General features: G+C 33.9%; 1 protein-coding gene across 1 annotated transcript in view; it reads right to left on the bottom strand.

Annotated features, from left to right (window-relative positions):
• ATRNL1 (attractin like 1) overlaps window positions 1-12,576 on the bottom strand; it is a 786,695-nt gene that overhangs the window by 754,205 nt on the left and 19,914 nt on the right. The window contains exons 2-4 of the mRNA XM_038578888.1: window positions 7,835-7,918; window positions 6,109-6,222; window positions 775-903 (exon numbers count right to left, since the gene is read on the bottom strand). Coding sequence (XP_038434816.1) covers window positions 775-903; window positions 6,109-6,222; window positions 7,835-7,918 — 327 coding nt within the window. The remainder of the gene's footprint in view (window positions 1-774; window positions 904-6,108; window positions 6,223-7,834; window positions 7,919-12,576) is intronic.

Here is a 12,576-nt window from a genome sequence, read left to right as displayed (position 1 = left end):
TAAAAATTATTTTTCTTCTTTTAGAGGAGACAGTGGTATATCCATCTACCTTACCTTAAGCCTCCATTTCCTCATATGTAAAATGGGAAAAATACCCATTTGACAGAATTGTTGTAAAGAAAATCAAAGAACATAATGTACACAGAGTATCCAGTACTGTCTCTGGAGAACAGAAAGACTACACAAAGGTAGTTCACATACCCATCTTCAAATTAGGAGTACAATACCTTCAAGCAGAGACACAGATGAAGACTCCCACTAATCCCACATCTGCTACCACAAGTAAGGTTACTCTAGTTTATACTTCTTTATTTAATCATTTACCAACAATTTTAAATTTCTTTTTTTAAAATATTTATTTATTTATTTATTTATTTATTTATTTATTTATTTAAGATTTTATTTATTTATTAGAGACACAGAGAGAGAGGGAGAGAGAGGCAGAGATACTAGCAGAGGGAAGAGCAAGCTCCACTCAGGGAGCCTGATGTGGGACTCGATCCCATGACTCCAGGATCATGCCCTGAGTTGAAGGCAAATTTTAAATTTCATAATTAAATGTCAACCAGACTTGCTACCATAAAGTTCTGACACTTAGAAAACAAGCTTAGAGATAGTACTTTACAGCATATGATTGAGATTTTTATCCTATTTTAATCCTATAATTTTGAAATTTACCACACTAGCTTGCTCCTCACAAAGAAGATATCTATAAAAACAAATAATTTGAAGTTATAAGAATCATTACAATACAAAATTTTAAAAAATACTTACGAATAAAAAATGTTGAAACCAGTTAGATTATATGCAGCATCACTAAAAAAATGTAACAGTGCGTAGCCAGATGTTGTAACAACTTCAGGCACAGTTTCATTTCCCCTGATTTCAGGGACTATTAAACCACTGTAAGAAAGTAAAATCGAATGTAATATATATTAATACACATACGACTGTTAATCACATTAAAATTTACTCAAAAATACCCTTGTCAGCATCCCTAAATATGTATAACAGAATAAGCAACTAGAATGATCAGTCTAAAAAAGTTCCTCTCCATCTTCCACCCAATCGGTCCTCCTACTGCTGCCAATGGATGAACATGTGCTCTCATGCCACGACCCTCCTTTCCTTCCTTCACACCATGTGCACTGCAGCATCCCATTTCTCACTTTATCCTGCTATACATTCTGTTATAATACCATGGGGTGATCTCTTAACTTACGTGTAAACCATCTCTTAAAGCCACCATATAGGCTCACTATATTCCTCTGGTTGCAAATTCTAATGAAGCTAAGAGAACACTCCACAGCAGCAAAGTGAGTACAGTGGCATTCTAGTTAAACTTGTACACCTCCAGGACACTAATCTAGGTTATTTTAGGTCATCTAAAAATATATATTATTTATATTTCTTTCAAATTTTGCATACTTTTACAAATTAAATTAATATTCCAAAGGACACTTCAGCCCATACAAAAGAAAACTAATGGTGGGAGTGGGTAGATTTAACATGCAAGAGTTTTGGCGCGGTAACCAGTTAGTAATTGGTACTTTCCCCCTTTTCAATCTCCTATTCATGAGGAAATATTACATATCTTCATTTACTTATACCATACTACTCTCTCTAAATCTGTAAAACATAAAAGCAAGTTGCTAACAAATTACATTACTCGTAATAGTCCATTCCTTTAGGCAGTGTTAAATTTCTGTGTAGGCATCACCAGGAGTTGAATTCTCTCATTCAAATCATATTTAACAGAACGATATGAAATAGTCAAATAATTTATTTTACAAACATATTCTCAAAGCAAACAAAAAGTAATCAAATCTTCATGTTTTTCTAATTATTACTGCATCTACTAATTTATGTTTGTGAAGGAACAAAAAATTTTAAAAGAGGACTATCAGAAGAATTCAAATTTTCTATAATACCAGTCTTAGTTAGGTATATTTTTCATTATAGTGAAATTACTTTGAAGTAAGTACATTGCTAAAAATAATATTCCCAGGTCTTTATAATAGATATATAATATCTATTTATAATATTATATATAACTAATATATAAATATATCTGTCATATTTTTATATTTTTATATATTATAATCTATATATATAAATTAATTTCTCTGAAATAAAGAATAGATTTCTTTACTGGTTATTTATAAGTTTTCTAAAAAAGAATATTTTAAAAATAAATAAAAGAATTTTAAATAAATTGTTTATTTTTTAAAATAAACTTTAAAAAAGGTTTGCATATCTTGTATGACACATTAAGCAATTTGGACCAACTAACCCCGCCACTGAAGTCAACTAGAAAAATGACAAATTACATAAAAACCAAAAAAATTAATTTGAATGGAATTGGAGAATTAAGAAGATGGTGAGCCCAGGTACTGGAGTCATTTCTCCTTATGGGCATTTGCTGGTTTCAAAGTTGGAGATGAAGTTTAAAATTTAAGAAACTGGGTTGTTTTACAGAGCTAGGAGAAAAGTGGAACCCAGGTTCCTCGCTCTGACCTGGGACCCCAAAGACTATAAGTAAAAGTGAACTAGTAAAAGACCAGCCCTCCAGGAGATTGTACTGCAGCTTGTGTGTGAATCACCTCAATATCTAAATTCAGTTGACTGGATTGCTACTGTCTTCAGGCACTCTCCATAGGAATATATTATCTATCCAGGCCCCAAATTGTTAAATGTGATTTTACAAACATGCAATACAGCAAACAGTTGTCCGCACACAATAAAACAGTAACACTTCTCTATTTGTATCCATTCTCCACATTCTAAAGTCTTGCCTATAGAAGAAAGCTCAATTCCCTTAGTGTGGTATACAGTGATTAAAGGATTAAAAAACCAGACTTATTAGTCTGACTACATTACTTACTAGGTAGGCAACTTTGAGCCACTCACTGAATCTCTCTGTGCCTCAATTCCCCATTTATGAATGGAGAATTTATAAACTTCTTGCAATAATAATCCTTAACTAAAGGAATACTGTACAGATTAAAGGAGTTAATATATATAAAGAACACTTGCTTGCATACTGCCTGGTACATAATAAGCATTCGGGAGATGTACTGATTACTGCTTATTGGGTAATCTGGCTCCTACCAATCCCTTCACATTTCCTATGATCAAATTACTCACAACTACTTATATTAGCCTGAAACATAATGCTCTTAAATGTGTCTATGCCTTTGTACATGTTTTTTCTACCAAGAATGTCCCATCTGGCCCCCATACTTTGCCTATTATTCTTCTACCTATGATGAAATTCACCATGAAGAATTAGTTACTTCTAAAATCATATATCAAAAAAAAATTAAAATAAAATAAAATCATATACCACTCTTTTCATAACCTGATTATAATACTTACTGTGCTGAGTAAAAAATTCTGTGTGCATGCTGCCACCAGTGCCTAACTGCTGTGTACTGATATAGACTCCAAATCCTTGGAATTTTCCAAGTGATAGGAGTCTTCTTTATTCATGGGGAACTCTGATGTTTATGCTAGTGAGGTGACTCAGGGTGGAGCTGGCCACACCAGAAAGACCAATCATACAATTAAAGGGTTGAGGGGATCCCTGGGTGGCGCAGCGGTTTGGCGCCTGCCTTTGGCCCAGGGCGCGATCCTGGAGACCCGGGATCGAATCCCATATCAGGCTCCCGGTGCATGGAGCCTGCTTCTCCCTCTGCCTGTGTCTCTGCCTCTCTCTCTCTCTGTGACTATCATAAGTAAATAAATAAAAATTTAAAAAAAAATAAAATAAAATAAAGGGTTGAGGCTTTGAGCCACAAGAAATCAATCCAACTTCCAGAGAGGAGGGCGACTAGAGATTGAGTTCGAACTTGTGGCCAATGACTGAATCAATCATGCCTATATAATGAAACCCCAACAAAAACTCTGGGTACCTGTAGCTCAGGTAAGCTTCTTGGATGATGATACACATTGGTGTGCTGGGAAGGTAACACATCCCAAGGACAAAAAAGTTGTTTGTGATCCTTCCAGATCTCATTCTATATGTCTTTTCATTTGGCTGGTAATTATTTTTCTCCTTTATTTTAAAACTATAATCATAAGTATAGTGTTTGCCTAAGTTCTGTGAGTCATTTTAGTGAATTATTGCACCAGAAGGGATGGTGGGTACCCCTAAATCTGCAGCCAGCTAGTCAGAAGTGTGGGTAGGACCTGAGGATCTCTAAACTTGAAGCTGGTGTCTGAATTGAGGGCAGTCCTATGGAGGGCTGTGCACTCAAGCAGTGAAGTCTGGCCCAACTCTAGGTAGCTCGTGTGTGAATTCATTGTAATGCCTGATCATATTCCTTACTATATCCTCCAGGCTTATGACAGTCTCTGGAACTGAGAAAGTTATCACATATTTGCTGAATAATGTACATTTACATAACTGGAATCATTCAAACACTTAGATTCTGAATTCACAGTATACAGGCTTTTAGATCAGGAGACTGTCATGTCCTAATTCTGGCTCCATCATCTATTAGAAGTAAAACAATTCCCCTGAGTCTCAATTTTCTCAGCTATAAAATGGGGATAACAGCACTTCTTCCACAAGATCCTTGTGAGAATTAGATAACATTTAAACTGCCTACTACATTGCTTAGCTCAAGTGGATACTCAGTAAACGTCTTCCATCTCTTTCAAGATAGCTAATAGGAGCACTTGCTAACAAAAAGTCACTGGTTCCATCTTCACAGACATATACTAAATTCCATCCTGCTAATTATCTTACAAAGTTTCCTTTAGTACCAAAAAAGCACTGGTAAGAGTGTTAATGGATTACTGTTAATTAATGCAAAGTCGTTACAAGTATGAACAAAACAAATGGAAAGGCACACATCTAAATAACAGTCAACAGTATCATAAAAATAGAATAACGATAGCTGAGTAAAATCTAAATTGCTAAAAATTAATGTATGAACCCAGAATCTTACCTAATTGTTACTATGAATTATCTTACAATATAATTATTCGTAAGACTATTCCATTTTCTACCTCTTGTCCTTGGATGAAGGGGTATTTGTGGCAACCCTTTAAATAATTTTCAGACAACTCAAAAATTAAATTCTGAAAGTCTTTAGAGTAATAGCCATAATAGTATTGCTATGAATAAGATGCTAAGATGCTAAAGAGTCACTGTGAAATATTCATTCAGAAATACAAGTCCTTACATGTCTATCCAAAAAAATAATAGTCTACATTCCTGGTAAACAGAGTAGCTGCAACATAAATAAAAAGAAAAAAGAAAATTTAAAAATTTGAAGGGAACAATAAGCTTTTATCTTCATTTAAATTTTTAACAATAACAGAACATATAAGCAGTACTACGGATATAAGAAATATAAGAATAAATAAATCAGTAACTTGGTCAACAATCATGTTAGTTAATTGTATTCAAAATCAACACTGATCACCACAATCCTAATTTTTCCTATGTCAAATATATTTTCTCCTATTCATGAAACATTTTATAATAATTTATATTACTTACATAGAAAAGATTTTTAAATTGATATTGAAAATGCTGTAATTTTAAAATTTAAATCTGACTGCCTGACTACTAACAATAAGTATTCTGAAAGAACAAAAACTCCCAAATTTTGAGAACTGAAAGAAACATACCGATTATTAAACCATTACATAAAGTGTAACTTAACTTTTTATTTACAGAATTGGAAATTTTATCATTTCACTAAAATAAAAAGACAACTATAGAAAACATACACATCTTTATCTCTTTGTCATCTAGAACTCATATTAATCTGTCTAATAGGTAGCTCTGGAAACATTCACATCATTTTAAAAGAACAAACTATATGTGGCAAGAATAAAGGATACTTTTTAGGAAATCTACATTTCTGAAATGAGTACTCATTTATCTTTACTAAATCAAAATTTACACTAATATATATGTACCTAAGTTGACAGTCACAATATGCAACATAGTATTATAACATCTCTGAAACTTAGCAATCAGTATCTCTGCTAAATTTATTTTAAAGCCCAGAGTAGTATATATTTAAAATTAATAAATTACACTTATTCCTCTACAACTGTCAATTCACCAATTAAAACACAATTACTCACCTAAGAACCGCTATTAAAGGTGCATATATTGAATCTCCATCATAAACATACATATGATCCCAGCTACATTCTGTTGCAAAATGATTGAATCTTAATCTTAACACTGCATTTGGACTGAAAAAAATATTAAAATGTTTAAATTCATATGTAATATTCAAAGCATAGTCAGAAAAAATGTTGAGTACTGTATTAAAAACCTATTTACAAAAAATAAATTAAAAAATTTTTAAAAACTGATTTACAAAAAATTTTCTATTTACTATTAAGTTACAGAAAAAGAGTATTATATACATTATAAAAATGAGGGACACCTGGCTGGCTCAGTCAGAAGAGCATATAACTCTTGATCTCAAGGTTGTGAGTTTGAACTCCAAGTAGGGTGTAGAAATTACTTAAATAAAATTTTAAAAATAAATCAAATGTAAAAATGACATGCGACTTCAAAATCTATTAACAAACTGTATATATAAATCACCATTTTCTAAAACTTTAGTCAGCAGTAAATGTTCTATGTCTTGATTAAGGTGGACATTATACAGATTGTATATATTACTGGAGCTATGTTGAACTGTACACTTAACATGAATTTTATTGTATACAAATTAAACTTGAATGAAGTTGATTTTTAAAATTCAACACTCAATAAGTAACATCTCGTATTTCTACATAATACTTATTAGCTAAAGGCCCTACTATGGTATTGAAATTTTAATCAAAAGGTCTCAGTAGGATATATTATTAACAAATAAATAAGATGAAAAAAAAGGGTGGGGGACACTTGGCTGGCTCAGTTGGTAGAGCATGTAGCTTGGGGTCATGAGTTCAATCCCCATGTTGGGCATAGAGATTACTTAAAAAACAACAAACAAACAAGACAAAAATAAACAAAATGAAACTATCAATGTACAGGAAATTGATAATTTCTAAAAACCTATCTAAATAACCTTCCCCAAAAATAACATTTTCCAAATACACTCTTTAAGAACCATAAAATAACTTGTATCAATTCATTTATGATCTATTCACAGTATGTTTAAATAGATCAATCCAAACTCAGGCCCTAATTACTGAAAAAAGCTCCTAAAAGGATAATTAACTCTCTCTTACAAAATGTTCTTTTTAAATACCCTTATAACTAAAATACTGAAGAGTATAAACCAATGGCATAATTCAGCATGGAATATTTTTATCTTCTCTATGGCATCTTCAAATTCCATAACAAGATGTTTAAAGTAAGCCAAAAACGTCTACTTACTGCCACACTAACATAACTCTAAAATATATGTAACAAACTATTATCACAAGTAAAGGGATACTATAATTTATATTAAGGGCAGCCCAGGTGGCTCAGAGGTTTAGCGCCACCTTCAGCCCAGAGCGTGATGCTGGAGACCCGGGATAAAGTCCCATGTCAGGCTCCCTGCATGGAGCCTGCTTCTGCCTCTGCCTGTGTTTCTGCCTCTCTCTCTCTCTGTGTGTCTCTCATGAATCAATAAATAAAATCCTAAAAAAAAATAGTTAAAAAAAATTTATATTAAATGTAATATCTAAAAGTTGCAAATCTCATTTAAAAATATCATGAATAATCACTGAATAAACTATAAGCAACTGAATGAGCTATATACCTATAAAATTACATTTTAATACTTTAACATTGATATGATCATTTTCTTTATCATTTCAGAATAAAATTTAAAAATCAATTTAATCCAAATTATATACTTACTAGCCTTCAATTAGCCATGTGCATTTAGTTTTATATTTATAGTTAATTGGACCGTCTGTTAAATATCCAGAAGGTTCTGTTAACCTAGAAAACAAAATCATGAAAAAATTACCTTAAAGTAACTTTAAAACATATAGTAGCATAAGAAAATTAAAAAGACATTAAACCGAAGAAATGAGATGTAGCATTTTCCACAGGGAGAATTTATTTACAAATTAGAAAAGTTTTCAAATTGCCCTGTATCTCCCTACAACTCAAAAGAATTTATTCTGGATTTCTCTACACCTTGACATATTTCAAATGTTTCATTTTGCACAGGTAAAAAAATACACTGAAAAATTGAACACTCTACTGATGGATTTAATGCAAAAATAGATGAAGTTAAATTGTCTCTGTACAAAAATAAGATGGAGGCAAAAGAAGGAAGGTCAAATGCACTTTAAAAGATGCAGATCAGGGCAGCCCCGGTGGCGCAGCCGTTTAGCGCTGCCTGCAGCCCGGAGTGTGATCCTGGAGACCCGGGATCAAGTCCCACGTCGGGCTCCCTGCATGGAGCCTGCTTCTCCCTCTGCCTGTGTCTATGCATCTCTCTCTCTCTGTCTCTCTCATGAATAAATAAAATCTTAAAAAAAAAAAAGATGCAGATCAAAGAAATAGAGAAATAGTGTATGTACATAACCACTTTCAGAGTTACAGTGTTAGCTATGTTTGCTTTTGGTTTTGGCTTTCTTTAGTTCTCATGTTATCCATTCTCAAGCAATTATTTACTTATTCATTTATTTTAATTTCAGCTAACACACAATGTGATACCAGTTTCAAGTGTACAACTCAGTGATTTAAGAAGTTTATATATTATACTAGATGCACCACAAGTATCGCCACAATCTGTCCCGTTACATCTATCAGAATTGCTAGGGTAGTTGTCACCAGACTTTACTGTGTGCAACTACCTGTTTTTATTAAGATTTTCTCTTGTCTATTTTATACCAAGAACTCAATTTTGAAAATAGGATAAATCAAAGGCTTTATAATTATCTTCTATTTCAAACATAAAAAAGACAATTCTTAGAAAAATTTCTGTTTTTATAATTTAAAAACATTTAAAACAAGATCTCAATTGTACTTCATTTTGTTCTCCTTAGCTCCAGCCCAATTGTTTTATCCACAAAACACCTTATTTTAAGTAATTAAGATATCTTCCCATTTAGATTCTATATATTATACAAATACATATATTTATATAAACACACACAAGGACTTATCAGTCTTTATATATTCACTTATACATAAATACATATACATAATATACACATATGCACATAGATCTCTAGGTCACTATTTAGTTTTAGATAAATTAAATTTTCCTTATAGTATAAACTCATCTTAACTACACTAGGAAAACAAAAGTTTCATTTACCTAAATCGTGGTTCACAGAAATGTCAATAAAAACATTATTTGTAAATCTTTCATAATCCCTGCAGATTATTTTAGGCAATAAAGAGGCTAATTCGGGACACCTGGATGGCTCGGCAGTTGAGCATCTTCCTTTGGCTCAGGGCGTGATCCCGGAGTCCTGAGATCAAGTCCCACATCAGGCTCCCTGCATAGAGCCTGCTTCTCCCTCTGCCTGTGTTTCTGCCTCTTTCTCTGTGTCTCTCATGATTAATAAATAAAATCTTTTAAAAAATAAATAAATAAATAAATGGGCTAATTCATGCTTGGGAAAGTTTTTTAAGAACAACAAATTCCAATATCTCAAATTAGTAATAAAATGTGCATTTTCTATGTGTCAGGATCTACTGTAAGAGCATGATGTGTTACCTCATTTAAAAATCTCAAAAAAACCTTACAAGATAATAAATAATTATTAACGCCATAATACAGATGAGAAAACTGAGGCACAATCTATAAAGAACAAGTTAAATAACTTGTCCTGATTTTTCACTTCCAACAATACCAGATAAGGTAATTCGGACAAATCCTGCACTGAAAACAACTTTAAAAAGCTGAGGAACAGGGGATCCCTGGGTGGCTCAGCAGTTTAGTGCCTGCCTTCAGCCCAGGGTGTGATCCTGGAGTCCCGGGATCAAGTCCCACATTGGGCTCCTTGCATGGAGCCTGCTTCTCCCTCTGCCTGTGTCTGTGTCTCTTCCTCTCTCTCTCTCTCTCTCTCTCTCTAATAAATAAATAAAATCTTAAAAAAAAAAAAAAAAGCTGAGGAACAATTTTAAAATCTTAAAGGCATCTTATAAGCAACAAAATAGTAAGATCTACCAACTCAAGACCCAGACCTTGCAAATTCTTTAAGATGAGGCAGGCATTCAGAGCTGCTTTTTGCTCTGGAGAGACCTGCCTATTGAGAGGACAATATCAAAAAGCAGCGTGCTTTTGGCAGCCTGAAACAGGGAGGGACACGACAGTTGAAGGCAATGGCCCACAAAACGTACAGGCTCAAGACAGCACAGCACTTTGAATTGAGATGCAATGACCTGTTATTAGAGTAAGGGTGTACCAGAAGTAAACTAGGCCCTGCATGGACTGCAGCCTAGCTATGAGTTCACTGGATGGCTAGAAACCTCAAGACTTAAAACTGGCTTAAAACGATACTGGAAATGCCAGTAGGCCAAAGTTCGTAACAGAAGATACAAAAATACTCTAAAGAAAGATAACATCATTCTAGACCTCAAATTATTTCTAATAACAACTTTTCAAATAAAACGTCTACCACAATTAAAGATACTAAGACATATGAAGATGCATGACAACAAAATAAGAACCAACAGACAACAGAAAGAGAACTGAAGATTTCAACTACAGAGATTATCAGATGTGTCATATAAAACAAATATGCTTTACTAAGCTCAACAAAAGACAAGATTTAAAACTTTGGCAATTAATTGAAAACTGTAAAAAGTAAGAGAGCATATTTGAAAAAATAATAGACATACTAATACTGAAAACTACCCTAATCAATATTAAGAATTTGATGCACAGGTTTACAGCACATTTAAACATAGCTAAAACAGGATGAGAGATCCAGAAGATAGGCCCATAAAAAATATTCAACCAAAGCAGAATGACTGAGAAATCAACCCACTGGACTCTACCAGGTGAAACTCCAACAGCCTGAGACTCTAGCTGAGAGCAGGGGAAATAAAATAGGGAGTAGAAGAACAAAACCACTGATATCAATTATCATCTTATAACACATAAAAACAAAGATCATAACAGTTTTGCACAGTTTCTATTTGCTTGTTACAAGTATATCTTCTCTCCTCATTTTTATTTTACATACAATTTGTTTTAAGTTAACTCTACAATTTAGACTTTAGATAATGGCATATTCAATATGACTATGAATATGAAGAGTAATTAATACAACCAACCACAGATATAATGACCCTTCGAACTGTGTACTTCTTCTTTTTGGTCAAAGGGTGAGAACCTCAGTTGGAATATGTGTATCTTCTTAGATAGAAATACAGTGTTGTTGTTTGCTAGGGAATTCACATATGTTTAGAAGGAAACATAAAGAAGCTGAATAACCAAAGGGTAGACTGTGCCAATTATCCATTGCCTCTTGCCTCAAAATCCACAGTTTACCTACTCTGTGAAAATAGATCTGGGCCCTTTAAATATGTTTTCTTTGTCAGATGGCATGATGTTAAGCTGGCATGCTTTGTCAACAGAGTGCACTAGAAAGAGTATAGGAGACAAGAGTTTTGTTTCCGGGTTCCAATGTACTTAACAATCTCCTGCAGCTTGGCTTCTCCAGGACTAGGATCCTATAGAATGTGATGGCCAGCAAGCCAGCCACCAGTAGCTTCTCCTAGCACCTCCCCTCAGGAAATTCTGCAGCAGAGTGCCTTCAGTGAGACACTGCCTCACGAACAGCATTCTTCATCTCTCAGTGAGATAACCATAGCAAGTTCCAAAGGGCAGATATCAAATAATTTCTACCAGTGCAGCATGACAGCAACTGTACCTTTCAGTGAGCCACAGCCAGGCCCTCTCAACAAGGTCTGGATCTCAGGCCAGGAGGTGGGAACTTGTACGTAAGTGTTGTATCTCAACCATAAGGTTAGTAGTGGCTCCTCCTTATATCCACTATCTCTACATCGTTTGGAGAAACCTTTACTTCTTACTAGCCAATTTCTCATTATCCCAATCCCTGGTACAATCAAAAATTATTTACATTAAACCTTCCCTGTTAAGATTATGTGATTCTCCTTTCTGATTGGACCCAAACCGATCAATAATAATCAAGGATATGCAAAATACAATCACAATTACATACCACCACTGTGCACACAACAAAACTAAGTTAAAAAGAATAATATCAAATATTGGCAAAGATGTGGAAAAAAGAATTGTCATACAACTTCGCAAAGTAATTTGGCATTATGTTACATAGTAGAAAACAGATATATCTTTTGAAGTAGCCAACAGTGTCTGTGCTACCCCCATACTCTCTCAGACCCTCTTTGCTATTTCCATACACTCAGCCTGACTTCCTTAGGTGAGCACCTGCATCTTTGCTGGAGGACTCCCCTCTGGCTGCTGGAACCTACACTTCCTCTGCATGTGATGAGCTGAAAGTGCTTATAAATCAATATCCTCCCAGAGGTATCCCCTAGTCAATGAATGATTGGATAAAAATGTAAATACCCTAAGCTTCCTTACCTCTTTGTTGGGACTATACTGCAGTGCATTTTCTCCCCAGTACTTCCCAGTGGGATTA

Source organism: Canis lupus, chromosome 28 (genome assembly GCF_011100685.1).
Source record: "Canis lupus familiaris isolate Mischka breed German Shepherd chromosome 28, alternate assembly UU_Cfam_GSD_1.0, whole genome shotgun sequence".
Classification (NCBI taxonomy): Eukaryota; Metazoa; Chordata; class Mammalia; order Carnivora; family Canidae; genus Canis; species Canis lupus.
The sequence above is the reverse complement of the archived record's forward strand: the minus strand, read 5'-3'. Positions and strand labels throughout refer to the sequence as shown.